Source organism: Theobroma umbraticum, unplaced genomic scaffold, assembly GCF_002168275.2.
Source record: "Theobroma umbraticum cultivar Fairchild unplaced genomic scaffold, ASM216827v3 scaffold_81.0, whole genome shotgun sequence".
NCBI lineage: Eukaryota > Viridiplantae > Streptophyta > Magnoliopsida > Malvales > Malvaceae > Theobroma > Theobroma umbraticum.
This window is the reverse complement of record NW_018397268.1, coordinates 1,698,631-1,713,357: the sequence shown is the minus strand read 5'-3', so window position 1 is coordinate 1,713,357 and position 14,727 is coordinate 1,698,631. Positions and strand designations below refer to the sequence as shown.

General features: G+C 36.1%; 4 protein-coding genes across 4 annotated transcripts; 3 read left to right on the top strand and 1 right to left on the bottom strand.

Annotated features, from left to right (window-relative positions):
- Nucleotides 1–220: 220 nt before the first annotated feature.
- Nucleotides 221–2,028, top strand: LOC110425037 (DNA/RNA-binding protein Kin17, conserved region). The gene has a single exon (XM_021439808.2). It carries the CDS (start codon nt 483–485, stop codon nt 1,647–1,649), a length of 1,167 nt encoding a protein of 388 aa, XP_021295483.1. The 5' UTR covers nt 221–482; the 3' UTR covers nt 1,650–2,028.
- Nucleotides 2,029–3,541: 1,513 nt separating this feature from the next.
- CER10 (3-oxo-5-alpha-steroid 4-dehydrogenase family protein) lies at nt 3,542–6,423 on the top strand. Its single transcript, XM_021439809.2, has 4 exons — nt 3,542–3,817; nt 3,958–3,997; nt 4,921–5,675; nt 6,110–6,423. The coding sequence occupies exons 1-4, from the start codon at nt 3,749–3,751 to the stop codon at nt 6,176–6,178; spliced, it is 933 nt and encodes a 310-aa protein (XP_021295484.1). The 5' UTR covers nt 3,542–3,748; the 3' UTR covers nt 6,179–6,423.
- A 1,530-nt stretch (nt 6,424–7,953) lies between these two features.
- On the top strand, nt 7,954–10,654 carry LOC110424906 (actin-like). Its single transcript, XM_021439607.2, has 5 exons — nt 7,954–8,097; nt 8,707–8,776; nt 8,906–9,299; nt 9,673–10,286; nt 10,380–10,654. Exons 2-5 carry the CDS (start codon nt 8,717–8,719, stop codon nt 10,443–10,445), a joined length of 1,134 nt encoding a protein of 377 aa, XP_021295282.1. The 5' UTR covers nt 7,954–8,097; nt 8,707–8,716; the 3' UTR covers nt 10,446–10,654.
- Nucleotides 10,655–12,482: 1,828 nt separating this feature from the next.
- LOC110425512 (ENTH domain-containing protein C794.11c-like) lies at nt 12,483–14,647 on the bottom strand. Its single transcript, XM_021440436.1, has 4 exons — nt 13,619–14,647; nt 13,408–13,530; nt 13,158–13,319; nt 12,483–13,078 (listed from the first exon to the last, which is right to left on the bottom strand). Exons 1-4 carry the CDS (start codon nt 13,723–13,725, stop codon nt 12,679–12,681), a joined length of 792 nt encoding a protein of 263 aa, XP_021296111.1. The 5' UTR covers nt 13,726–14,647; the 3' UTR covers nt 12,483–12,678.
- Nucleotides 14,648–14,727: the final 80 nt, after the last annotated feature.

Here is a 14,727-nt window from a genome sequence, read left to right as displayed (position 1 = left end):
TTTTTACTTTATTATAACTTTTAAAAATAAAAAAATAAATAACAAAAAACAATAACTCAACCAAATTTAACCCTTTTTTATTTTCTTTATCTTTTAGACTTTTAAATTCTAAGATTAAAAAAAATATATATATTTTTTGATAAAAAGATGGACTTTGTTTATAAAAACAGTGGGCCTTGAATTGGGCTCTATTATTTAAAACAGGGAAAAGGAAAAATCTTAAAAGCCTTAGTAATTAAAGAACCCGACCCGTTACAAATTAGACCTTCTCTCTCCTTTTCCTTCTCCAATTTTGATTTCACAGTCAGCGCTTGCTTTTTCCTTCCACCGCCTCTCTTTCGCCGCCGGCTTAACTTACGCGCCACCGCCGCGAATCATTCTCTCAATTTTAATCGAGTCCAGGTTCGCCTCCTTTTAAAAGATCAATCTCTTTTTGTTCTTTTTCATTGTTTTGTCAATTCTAGGGTTTCCCATATTTCCCAATGGGAAAAAACGATTTCCTGACACCCAAAGCAATCGCGAACCGAATCAAAGCCAAAGGCCTCCAGAAGCTTCGATGGTATTGTCAAATGTGCCAAAAGCAATGCCGAGACGAAAACGGATTTAAATGCCATTGCATGAGCGAATCTCACCAACGCCAAATGCAAATCTTCGGGCAGAACCCGGACCGGATCGTGTCTGGATACTCCGAAGAGTTCGAGCAGAACTTCCTCGACCTCATGAAACGGAGCCACCGGTTCAGTCGCGTGGCCGCCACTGTCGTTTACAATGAGTTTATTCATGACCGACATCACGTTCATATGAATTCGACCCAATGGGCTACGCTAACGGAGTTTGTTAAGTATTTGGGACGGACCGGCAAGTGTAAGGTTGAAGAGACGCCGAAAGGTTGGTTTATTACTTATATTGATAAAGATTCAGAGACGATTTTTAAGGAAAAAATGAAGAATAAAAGGATTAAATTGGATATGGTAGAGGAAGAGAAACAAGAGAGGGAAATTCAGAAGCAAATTGAGAAAGCTGGGCAGTTAAAAGCTCCTTTGGAATCTGAGGAGAACGAAAGAAAGGCGGTCATGAAAGAGCTGAACTTAGAGAGTGGAGTGAAAATTGGGTTTTCTTTAGGAGGTGGAAACGTGAAAGGGGAGAGTTCGAGTTCTGCTAGGTTGGTTTTCGAGGAGGAAGAGAATGAGAAGAAGAAAAAGAATAATGAGAGGAAAGAGAATGGTGGGAGAAAAAATGCATTGGAAGAGTTGATGAGGGAAGAGGAGAAGGCAAAGGAGAGGAGTAATAGGAAAGACTATTGGCTTTGTGAGGGGATAATTGTAAAGGTGATGACTAAAGCTTTGGCGGAAAAAGGTTATTATAAGCAGAAAGGTGTTGTGAGGAAAGTGATCGATAAGTATGTGGGAGAGATTGAGATGTTTGAAAGTAAACATGTGCTAAGAGTTGATCAAGAAGAGCTGGAGACTGTGATTCCTCAAATTGGGGGATTGGTGAGGATAGTGAATGGGGCATATCGTGGGTCAAACGCGAGGTTGTTGGGTGTTGATGCAGAGAAGTTTTGTGCAAAGGTGCAGATTGAGAAAGGGGTGTATGATGGACGTGTGATTAAAGCTATTGAGTATGAAGATATATGCAAAGCTGTCTAGTGAGCTCATAGGGATGGAAATTGATATTTTTGCTCTTTATCAGTTGGTCCTCAAAAACATTCAATAGCTTGTGCAATGCATGGATCTTATTTGGTCATGTATCATTTGCTTGATAAATGCTAATAACTGTGTTAAAAACTTTCACTGTCTTTATTCTTTGAGAAAATTTCGGCATTGTGAATTGGTATTTTCAGGGATTAGGAACCCCTAACTGTTAGTAAAGTAGTACATTTAGCAATTTCTATGCTAGTATTCATTTTGTCTTGCTTCATTTCCTTTTGTTTTCCTGGTAGTTAAATTGAATGGAGCTCATGTAATTAGACATTCAAATGTAAATGATCAGATAAGAAACTAAGAACACATCTGATTTTGAATCTTCCATGGAATGCCTTGATGTGCTGACAATTTTTTTTTTTCTGGAGTGGGTTCTCGTGGCCCTAGATTACATAGGTGGGATAACTAACACTATAGAACTAAGATAGTTTATATTCTACTTTTATATTTGGTTACTTCTTGTGGTGGCTTATGAAATGGTTTTGTAGCTTCAGAATTATGAGATTGCTGGAATCCTGGAAAACTTAGTTTTTAGTTTGGTGAAAGATTGAACCTTTAATGGAGTGGTTCTCCATTGGGTTGATGGAAGAGTGCTGAAGGCTATTGAATATGAGGCTCTTTACATAGTTTCCCAGTGAGTTATGGGTTGAATTTTAGCCTATATTCATGGAATGTGATCTTCTTTTTGTATCAATTCCTCACAAAATTCACTAGCTTGTACAATGCATGATTCTATTGGCTTATTCATATATTATTTTTGCCATATGTTGAAAACCTCTGTTGATGAATGAAGTGTGCACTAGGAATTGAATGGAGCCATTTTGGTTAAAAATTTAAATGCAATATATATTGCCTAAATCATGTAAGAAGCTGGAACTTTTTGCTATTAAAGATCATTCAAATGGTGACGAAATAAATGCCTTTATGCACTGACATACTTTCTCTGGAGTTGGTTCAGGGGGGAACCTAACACTATAAATGCGTCGAGTATCCACCATGTTAATATCCAGTCCATCCCTGTTGTACAGCACTCGTGATTTTCTTGGCAAGTCAGTACTCGATGATAACAAAGTGCTGTTTCCAACCCATCATCCTTTAATTGCTAATATAATCATGTAGATTGATGCTGCTATTGAGTTGTGATATAGAGTTTGGCAGGAAGTTAGGTAAAGAAAATGAAGGAATGGAGAATGGAACTTGAAAGAACCGGGAAGTTGCCCTGCCTTCTGGGATCTGGATTTCCATTTATTATTGGTTTGTACGTGTACGTGTATTCTTTGTCTATTTTCCAGTGACGCCATGGCCAACAGCTTCACCCATGTTTATCAACTGGAATAACAATGCTTAACAGGGGCAGAGAGAGGCGTGGGGTGGGGTGGCTCCGCCTCGTGGCGCCGGCTGCCGCTACCTAGAAAATTCTAGGGGCTGGGTCATTATACTTGAATGAATTGACGGGTATATAAATTGCCAGTAAGTTGGGGAAGAGATCTGCTTTGGGCACTTTAACTTAGCTATGGATCAACGTTCAACCAGTCACATGATTGTATATTACGATTGTGATAGATGAATAAATTTTATATCCAAATGTCTATGGTACAAATTATATTGTAATAATCAATAGACATTCAACTTTTGAATCCCAAGTTTAAATTTTGAGAAGAAAAAATAAATGAGGTGTATGTGCTGGAAAATAGTAACAATTGGTGTTGTAGGCAAGATGGGCGACGTGTGAAGATCAGGGCCGTCAAATGAGGGCCTATCAAAGTGGACCCCATGAAAATGTCGCAATTAAGGAAAGGGTGTGGTTCATCGGCCTAGATAGTTAGCTCTCCTACCCCAACCATACGCCTTTAATATATACTTAATTCCATCACTTCCCCATTCCGTAAACTAAAATACACCCACAGCTCCATTCTTTTTCAAGTTATAAACTTTGGGATCTCCGATACTGAACGCATCCGCACTTTCCAAGCTTAAAGCTTTAAACGGTTTGTTCCTTTCAACATAACAAAATTTGGGTCTGGTTTGTTTTGGTCTTAAGAGGGATGAAGGTCACTCTAGTTTCACGCAGTGGAAGAGAGGTCATCAAAGGAGGCCTTGAGCTTCATGACTCAGTATGCCTTTCTCTCTTTTTTGTTTTTTTTTTGGGTTTTTAACTCTTTCGTTATTTGTAGTGTTAAACTGATTGTTTGCTTGGAAAATGAACGAAAAGAAAGGAAGTTTATTGTGTTTCTTTTTTTTTCTTTTCATGTAGGCCACTGTGGCTGATCTGCAGGAGGCTATTCACAAAAGAAGTAAGTGATTTGATTTCTTAGTGTTTAATTTGTTACCATGTTTGTCAATCGAGTGCCACGGAGCAAAACAAGGAGGGAATAATTGTCTTATAACTCTGAACTGGGGGGAATAATTGTCTTTTAACTCCGAACTGGGGGAAATAATTCCATTTTCGTGGGAATTTCCTGTTAATCTGCTTGTGTTTTTGTTTAAGATTTCTCTTTCTTGAACCCTACCCGTTTCAAGCTGGGGCTAGAGTTTGAATTCTTTTATTTGCATATTGTATTGCATGGATGCTCTTCATATTGGAGTATAAATCTTTGATAATGGAGTTGACAGTTGAGCGATGAAGTAACTAGAAACCTTGGGTAAGATGATGTTTCCTTATGTTTTCTTGACAGATGTCAACGAGGTTGACAATTTTTTATGTTCCTTGAAGTGTAATTCTTCCACTTGTCATGTATGAGCACTGAATTCCTCATGCAAAATATGGTTTTCAGCTGCATAGGATATATATTTTCATGCTATTTATATTATCTGAGGGTTACTACATTTCCACTTAGTGAAACTTTTCTATTTTTGTTCAAATTGTTGGTAAATGTTATTGTTGCAAATCTTCCTCCTATTTAAGTTTCAGATGGGTTTGTGAAGGAGATAGATTTAGACTCCATCCATATTCATGGGGAAGAAATCTTGCCAATTGCAATGTGCATTATATGGTACCTGCTTTTCTCTCAAGGAAAGGAGTTGTATGGGGTTTGTTATTAATTTGGCATTTGAGCATTCATGAATGACAACGTTTTGATTGAGTGTTATGCCTCTTTTTATTGTCATCTTTAGCCTTCTCTAAATATTGAAGAGATGTATTTTTGCTTGCATGTTTCTAGGCGGCTTCATTTGTCGTTAGATTTTCAACTCAGTTCACATGTTTTTGTACTAGCAGCTAAGAAGTTCTATCCTTCAAGACAAAGACTAACACTTCCTGTGCCACCGGGGTCTAAGGAGAGGCCTGTTGTTCTTAACTGCAAGAAGAGTCTCAAAGATTACTGTGATGGAAACCAGAACAATATAACTGTACTGTTTAAGGACCTGGGTCCACAAGTATCTTATCGTACACTTTTCTTCTTTGAATATTTGGGTCCTTTGATCCTTTATCCCATCTTCTACTACTTCCCTGTGTACCAGTTCTTTGGTTATAAAGTGGAGCGTGTCATCCACCCTGTTCAAACATATGCTTTATATTACTGGTGTTTCCACTACTTCAAGCGTATTATGGAAACATTCTTCATCCACCGCTTCAGCCATGCAACATCTCCACTATCAAATGTCTTCAGAAATTGTGCTTATTACTGGACCTTTGGTTCTTACATTGCTTACTATGTTAACCACCCACTTTACACCCCTGTTAGTGACCTCCAGATGAAGATTGGTTTTGGGTTTGGGTTGGTTTGTCAACTTGCTAACTCCTATTGTCATATCATACTGAAGAATCTACGTAGCCCTGATGGTAGTGGAGGGTATCAAATTCCTCGTGGTTTTCTGTTTAACATTGTGACATGTGCAAATTACACAACAGAGATTTACCAATGGCTGGGTTTCAATATTGCTACACAGACTGTTGCAGGTTATGTATTTCTTGTGGTTGCTACTTCTATCATGACCAACTGGGCCCTTGCAAAGCACCGCCGCTTGAAGAAGGTATTTCCCTTAGCTTTTCTACTTGAACTGCTAAGTTCTCATAGCTTTCCTTACTTTAATGCCTTGCATTCAGCCTTTCCTTTCTGCCTAAAGCTGAAAGTAAAATTGGATCATGATATATATTGCCTTTTATTCAATTTGCAAAGCACATAGCAGATTAGGATTTCTTGGAGTTACATTCTCCATTCTGCTAATAAAATGCATAGGCATACGTCTCTGTGCATATAAAACTCATATTGGTCCATATATGATGCATGTGTGCACACACTTAAGCATGCTGGGGTGCATCATGAGCAGACAGGATATTTCTTATATTGAATTAAGTTTAGCCAAGGAATTCATATCTAAGTAAGTTGACTGTTTACAATAAATAGCACTCTGCTACTTCCTTTTATTGAAGTTTTCCCTTACCTTTGACTTCTTGGCATTCGCAGCTATTTGACGGCAAGGAAGGAAGGCCCAAGTACCCTCGCAGATGGGTAATTCTCCCCCCATTCCTGTAGAATTGATTTGTGAACCTGCTACTTATTGGTCTCATTGGTATCAAACTGCAATCTAGAAGCATGAATTCAAGTGTATTGAAGATTCAATTCTTGTCAGTTTAGAACTTAAGATCACTCCCCACTAAAGTTGTTTTGATTAATTTTGCTTTTCTGTTGAGACAAGTTGCTCTTTGGTGGAATAAATAATTTCATTACGACAGAACATCATTGCTGGTTTAAGCCATTAATGTAGGTTGTTATGTGAATTATGATGATCAGTTCTATCAATATTCCATTGCATAAGGCAGATGCCATTATCTGAGCTGATAGTTTTGACATCAAACTACATGTGCTTGGTTTTGAATTATAGGAAAAAAGGGGGATGAATTCACTATCATTACTTAAATGCCTCTACTTCCCTGTTTTTATAATGATAAAAGGTGGCAAACTGGCAATGGCAGTAGAGGGGAGGTTGGCTAGTAGCTCTAGTAATGATAGTTAAATGCTGACACCCAAATCCAACCCCCCAAAAGTCTTTTGAGTTATTTAAATATGATAATCTTAACTTATAAGTTTCAAACTTCAAATCTAATGAAGAATTTATGATTGTGAAACTTGTCCCATGGTCACATCACAGCAATAACCCTAACTGGCCAAAGTATTCAAAGCCTGCTTTAAATTTTTCAGTATTGCCTACAATGTAAACAATATTGAAACTTGTCCATGAACTACAAAAGTTCCCAACTGCCTAAAGTACTCTAATTATGATTGTAATTTTCAATGGCTGCAAAACCTTAAGTGGGAGAAAAAGAAATAGGGAAAATACACCTAAGAATCTATGATGACTAATTCCTATTCATGATTTATTACAACAAATTTGGTTGGTGACTACTTTTGTCCCAAAAAATATATGATTTTTGGGACTGAATTCAACATAAAAAATTTTCTTTTAAAGTGTGAAAAATGGTTGGTCCAATCTTGGGTTTGTGACAACTATTTTGGGTTGGAAGAGTTGCCCCCACAAAGCTTTGCAAAGCATATAATTTTTGCTGGAAAGGAACATACTAGAACTCCATCAAATCCCTTCAAGGTTGTCATTTTATTTTATTTATTTTATTTTTCAAACCAATCTAAGATTTACAAATCTAAAAACCACATATCCAATAACAAAACATAAATAAATAACCAGTAAATCTTGCCATCTCATATTATGGTGGCATTGCTCCCCTTGTATTATGTAACTCATTCAAATTTATTTATCTATTCATTTTAGGACTTCTTCTTGATCAGGTTATCGAGTGAAGTATTGGAATTGGGATTGAAAACAAGATCAAAGCCTATGTTTTTCCCCCTTTTTAATGCAAGAAGAAGTTTTCTAAACCATTGGATAGTAATTTAGTGAAGAATTTACTTGATAGTATGACTTTTATTACAATATATTAAATACGATAATTGATACATTTTACAATCTTTATGTTTTGAAAAATATATCTTACTTGTTATAGTTACAATTTTTTTTTAAAAAAATTACAAGTATAATTGATATAATAATTTGTTTTATTAGTTGTATAACCTATTATAAAACTTTTTTTCTGGGATTAGAATTTTAATAAAAAAAGATAAAAAAAAAAGGGAAAATTGAAGGTTGGAAATTAGTGGTAGCTAAGCTCAAACCAAATAGCAATGATAGTGAAAAATCAGTGAAAAAATGACTGGAAAAGCGTGACTATGAGAGAGATCCCAGTGACGCTTTCTCTCCAAAAAAGGAAAATAAAATAAATCCAACGGCCCACGTTCGCTCTCTCCCCTTCTTATACTTGCCTCCCCTTTCCTTCTTCTTTCCTCCTCTATTTCAAAAACATTTCCTCACACAGACTCTCTCTCTCTCTCTCTGGAACCCTCGCATTCTCTCCATCAAACACACCCTCGTTTTCCCAAAGGTCATTTTCTTCTCTTCGTTTTCCATTAGATCTGCTGTCCTTTCTCTGTTCTTGCTGTTTTCTTTTCTGGGTTGTTCTTGGTTTTTGTTTTTGTTTTTCTGTGGTTTTGACTTGTTTTATGAATTGGGTTTTCTTTGTTTTGATCGAAAGACAGGAAAGAATCCCGTTAGTTGTAATGGGTTCTCTTGTTTTTTTTTTTTTGCTAGATCTGTTTTATTTTTTTGTTGTTTATTAGTTGATTTATTTGTTCTTGTTTTTTTGGCTGATATGTTCTGATGGTCTTCTAGAATTCAGATTTTAAAGGGGATCTGTGGATGCTTGAAATTTGATTTCATAGACCCTAAAGGATAAAGGTAGAAAAAGATAGAGGAATATTGGATATTTAGAATTTATGAGAAATTAAATTAGAGGAATATTGACTTTTATTGTAATTTTAGTCTAATAAATCCGCTGGTTTCATCAGTTGGCATTTGGGGTTTGATAGAAGGGAAAGGATTGGTGGAATTTCTGTGAAAATCTATGCCTTTTGTTTTATTTAATCAGTTTTGCTTTCTAAGTATGATATATATGTACCAAAAGCTGACACCTTTTTTTGGTTATGTATATCAGGTTGTAGAAGATGGCAGAAGCTGAGGATATCCAGCCACTTGTTTGTGACAATGGAACAGGAATGGTTAAGGTAAATCATTGAAAGCTTATATCTTTGAGTCTAAGTTTGTGTTTTTTTGACATGCTGATATGTTATGTTAATTTTAATGTGTATGCCTTTTATCTGATGTAAGTTGAATGTTAAATGTTAATGCTCTAGGCTGGATTTGCTGGGGATGATGCTCCTCGAGCTGTGTTCCCTAGCATCGTGGGTCGGCCACGTCACACTGGTGTGATGGTTGGCATGGGCCAGAAAGATGCCTATGTTGGTGATGAAGCTCAATCCAAGAGAGGTATCTTGACCTTGAAATACCCTATTGAGCATGGTATTGTGAGCAACTGGGATGACATGGAAAAGATCTGGCATCATACCTTCTACAATGAGCTTCGTGTTGCCCCAGAAGAGCACCCAGTTCTCCTTACTGAGGCTCCTCTCAACCCTAAAGCTAACCGTGAGAAGATGACCCAAATTATGTTTGAGACCTTCAATACTCCTGCTATGTATGTCGCCATTCAGGCTGTGCTCTCACTTTATGCCAGTGGTCGTACAACCGGTATGTATCATTTATAAAATTATGATTGATTCCCTGAGGTTCAACTTTGTTAGAATTGTGCTTAACTGAAACTGATAATAAAACGCTCCCAGATATGCGAAGATGTGTTTGCTGAGTGTATCAGTGTAGTTTGACTTGCAGAAACTGAACTATTGGCTAGGGAATGTTGGTAGGAATGGCATGAGTTTGGTTCTGTTAATAACTTGTTATGAGCACTTTATCAAAAAGTTTCCTATCTGATTAATGTTTCGAGGGCTGGTTAAAGGTTTGATCTGTGACAGTTGGAGTTGAATTCAATTTAACATTTTTTAACATACTTTTGCTATACTGGAGACAGGAAATGTAACACTGCTGCGCTGTTTCTTCTATGTAGGTATTGTTTTGGACTCTGGAGATGGTGTCAGCCACACAGTCCCCATTTATGAGGGTTATGCCCTCCCACATGCCATTCTTCGTCTTGACTTGGCTGGCCGTGACCTCACTGATCACTTGATGAAAATTCTGACTGAGCGTGGGTATTCTTTCACCACCACAGCTGAGCGGGAAATTGTGAGGGACATGAAGGAAAAGCTGGCATACATTGCCCTGGACTATGAGCAGGAGCTAGAGACCTCTAAAACAAGCTCAGCAGTCGAGAAGAGCTATGAGTTGCCTGATGGTCAGGTTATTACAATTGGTGCTGAGCGTTTCAGATGCCCAGAAGTGCTTTTCCAACCATCCATGATTGGTATGGAAGCTGCAGGCATTCACGAGACTACATACAACTCCATCATGAAGTGTGATGTGGATATCAGGAAAGACTTGTATGGTAACATTGTCCTCAGTGGTGGTTCAACCATGTTCCCTGGTATCGCTGACAGAATGAGCAAGGAGATATCTGCACTAGCTCCCAGCAGCATGAAGATCAAGGTGGTTGCCCCACCTGAGAGGAAGTACAGTGTCTGGATTGGAGGCTCAATCTTGGCTTCCCTCAGCACCTTCCAACAAGTAAGTTAATTCGCTTTTCTTCTGCATATACAGTAGTCTAGTTGCTTGCTCATTGTCTTACATTAGCTGATTGTGCTGGCTATTTGGTTGCAGATGTGGATCGCCAAGACAGAGTACGACGAGTCAGGTCCATCAATTGTCCACAGGAAATGCTTCTAAATGTTTTTGATTTGAGAAATAGGGTCAAAGAGAGAAAGTACTGTATCACCATTTTCTGGTGCAGCTGGGAACTTTGCTTTGTTCTAGCTTTGTTATCCATCTATGTTTATTCTCATGTTGGAGTGACGATGAACTTTGAGAAAGCGAGGGGGTTTGATGTGGTCCAATTCTTTAATGGCTATTTAATGTCAGAAGTTTTTGGCTATTTATATCTGATTTCTTTTGCACCTTATAATGCTTACTATTATCTATTTTTGAGGTTTACAGCTATTGAAGATTGAAACTGAACCAATTTGCATTGAATATTCAATCCTTCCCTAACTTTAAATTGAGAAGCCTATTTAGACTTACTGTCACGGTCTATGTTAGGGTTTAACTGTTTTGAAGATGGTGTGAATATTTGAATATCCAATTGTACTTTAGAATAAATGTATTAGTACCTTGGTTGATTTTGATATTTGGAATTACACATTAACTTCTATCGAAGTTTAGGTTTTGTTTTATAAAAGTGATTGAAGATGATATGAATATTTAAATATTTAATTATATTTTAATGTATAATTAATGTGAGATACACGATTCTTCTCTTGACGTAGGATTCATTTTCTCGATATGAGATTCACGATATCAGACACCTTACTTCCATACATTTTGTAGCTAGGGTTGGTGGTTCTGGCTGGAACACCTTATTTGCTTCCAAGATTGGATGGCTTCCAAGAACTGAACTGTCTTTTTCTCTTTATTCCAGGCTTCATTTGGTCTTTCCTTTGTTATCTCTTTGTATGCTCCATACACTTAGCTGACCCATCGAACCCCATTGGGACCTTGCCAAGTACAAATTGACTAGACTTCAGGCAAATCCGAAAATTCAAACTCGAAATCTATTTACATTGGGTGTTTTTTTTTTTTAATTTTTTATTGTTGAATTAAATTATGATAAAATCTTAAAGAAATGAGTGTATTTTGGTCTAAAAAAAAAACTTATTTGAAATTCATAAATGAAAAGCGGGACAATTTGGGAGCAATCTGTATATTGTTTTCTTTTTTTGAGAAATGTGACCCTAAAAAGAAGTGTGAAGGTAAAGCAAAGACATTATGTGTCTGAACAGCAGTGAATTATGATATTGGAAGCTTTTCATCAATGGAGGAAGCCATCATCTGCATGCAAATTGGATAGACTTTATTTTGAATTAAAGTATTTAGAACTTCCCTAATTCTAAAAGGAAAATCATGGTTTGACTTTGCTCATCCTCACCTAATTCTGATATAACTAATCTGATTGTAATAACCTCTGAACAGTGAGAAGATCAAAGTGACAGAAAGGCTACTCAGTACTCGCCACTGTTTGATAGCCTTTTTGGAATTAATTAATTCTATTTAAACCACTCTTTTTCTTTCCCTCTCTCTTTTCAAAGGTATGATTGAATTAAAGTAAATTTGCTGCATTACAATATATTTTTTTTATTGAAAATGTGTTATTTAAAAAAATAATATTACACGTTTGATATATATATATATATATATATATATATATATGTATGTATATGGGTAATGATATGATTAAACACACACTTATTATTATATACAATTTCCTTTTTTTTTTTTTTCTTTTTCCACCCTTACTTTTAAAACTTATTTAGAAAAATGGTCCCAAAATTGGATCACCAATTAATGCTTTAATTACCAGTTTTCTGTTGGTCCTCCAACCAACTCTTTCTAGCTCCTACCACATAAAACATAACAAGATATTAGCTAATCTATTACCTAATTAATTAACATTTTTCTAGATTATAAAGGGGAAAAAGAGGAAAGAAAACAGTTTTTGCAAGCATTTACATAGCATTTGTCAAACTCTTTTCTAACCATTCCAATGCAATTATGTGCATATCCCACCTAAAATTACAATACAACATGTTGGGTGTGCACTTCAATTCAACAATAACATTGCTTTATTGTGAGTTAGGGGTCACATATATAGATTTAAGCCCTCCTTTTCTTTTCTTCTATATTATTAAAAGATATAAGTTCGAATAATCCGAAAATGAGACATGAAATATTTACCTTTAAAATATATATTATTTACACATGGTATTATTATTTCTATTGATTTTTTTTACTTTCAGATCATTTAAAACATCCCTCGTAACATAAACACTAATTAGTAAAAAAACCCAAACTAATTAGCCTATCATTGTTGTCAACATGTACTAAAAGACTCCCTCAAATCCTGTTTTCACATAGTTGAAGAAAGCAATGATTCTGCTGTCTCTTGCTCATCTTCACAGAATGGATGTTGCCTTTCCCTGTCAAATCCATCTCCATCGATTTCCAACTTCTCTGGAGCTAACATGTTTTGATTGTAATCTTGTTCTGTTAGTCCTGCCCCTTCCTTGAATGACAAGTTCTCTTTGAACTCTAAGAAACAGTCCTCTTGAGAACTAGATCCTCCATGGTTGCTAAACGAGTTGAACCTTTGATCCTTTGAAGAGGAAAGGTGGCTGAAGCTCCCAAAACCTTTGATCCCCATTGTTAGTTTTCGAGCCCTTGCTCTCTCTTCTTTGAGAAATAACTCATTTTCAAGTTGCATCAGGATTTTCTCTGATAATTTCCTAACACTCAAGCCCCAATTGAACCTGCATATTTATAAGAACTTAAAGAAGTATTTAACCACTAACAATTTTGATGTAAACATTGATTGATGAATATACCAACCCTTTCTCATCAACATATTGAAAGTTTCCCATTTCCTTGATGGAATCTCTATGATTCTGAAACTCCTCAGCAACCCTTAGAGGACCATGAGTTAACAGATGTTCCAATAAAACCAAAGCATTGTAAGAAGCACGCCAGTTCTTTGCATCAAACTTTGACAATCTGAATTGGATTGAAAGGCAAAACAATATGAGAATTTTACAGTCAGAATTCTGTTAGTGAAAGGGAGAGAAAAGCCAAGAAAATTAACCTCTTGTGCAAAATATCAACAATTCTCCAGTAATCATCAACTTCAAAGGCAGCCCTTGATATTGCACCCATGCTGCATGCATCTGGTGATGGCATGTTTCCATCTGTGGCTTCTTCTGTCAATCTTCAAAATCCAACCAAGAAAAAGACTTGAATCAAACGAAAATGAATAGATATAAAGATATTGAACATGTTTCAGGACTGAAGCTTACAATTCTACTGGTGTAACATTAGTTAAAGCCAATCTAGCAGTCTTGATCTTCTCCTTGAGGAAAAAAGAAGCTTGCCTTTTGAATTCATGGAAAACAAGGCTACCCATCTAGCAGTTTTATGTCTGGAATATGAAGGATTAACAAGCCTGTAAGATAAGGATAAATGTGAAAGAATTTCTGCATGAAGTTTCTTTGGAAATCGTTAGCTAAGCATATTAAGAGTTCAACAACTCCATTACAGCAACAAAAAAACAATGAGTCAGCAACTGCTCTCTGAAAAGAGGCTTTGCATATGTAATTAGCGGATAAAAAAATGCATGGCCATATAAAGACGAAATCAACCTGTTGAAGGGTTGATAAGGAGAAAGTTCGAAGGCAAAATTGGGGTAGGAGGGAAGGCTTTGTCTTAAGGATTCCTGGCCTGGTCCAAAAGAAGTTGCCTTAAAGGATTTGTTTACTGTCAAGCTAATGCTTTGTTCTTGACCAACAAATTGGAGCTACGACTCTTTAAAGTTCAGTTATTACTTAATTTTCTATATGGATATTAAGTTAGTTAATTATGCACCTAATTACCTACTTATTTTAGGTTCTAACTACATATATAGCAACTAATTTTTTTTTATAAATTATTATACATAAATTTTTTGTTTATAAATTATTATACATAGATTAAATTCACTATTTTGACAGATAAGAGACACTAATAGCATAGTTTGACATGTTCAATTAAATGAATTTTAATTAAATTTGTTTCCAAAGCCCAACTCTGAGTACCTAAGTTGGGTGCATCAACTCTTTTATCAACAAATGCAATGCCATCGATATTCATTTAGAATTCATAAATTTACTAATATCTTATTCTGAGATTAAAGTTTTGAGGTTCAAATTTAGGCAGTAAACATTTCTTCCATAAGATAAAAAAGCTAAGAACATAACACCAAGTTAACAATTACTCAACTTGCATGGAAATTAAAGAGACATGGCAAGTATGAACATCTGATCGATAGCTAGGATCCATGTATAAATTTGGGTTTTAACCTCCAAGGTAATTCAGGGTCTTGCATATGCTGTTAGTCACTCAACGAGTTAGACACAATCAGAAGAATGCT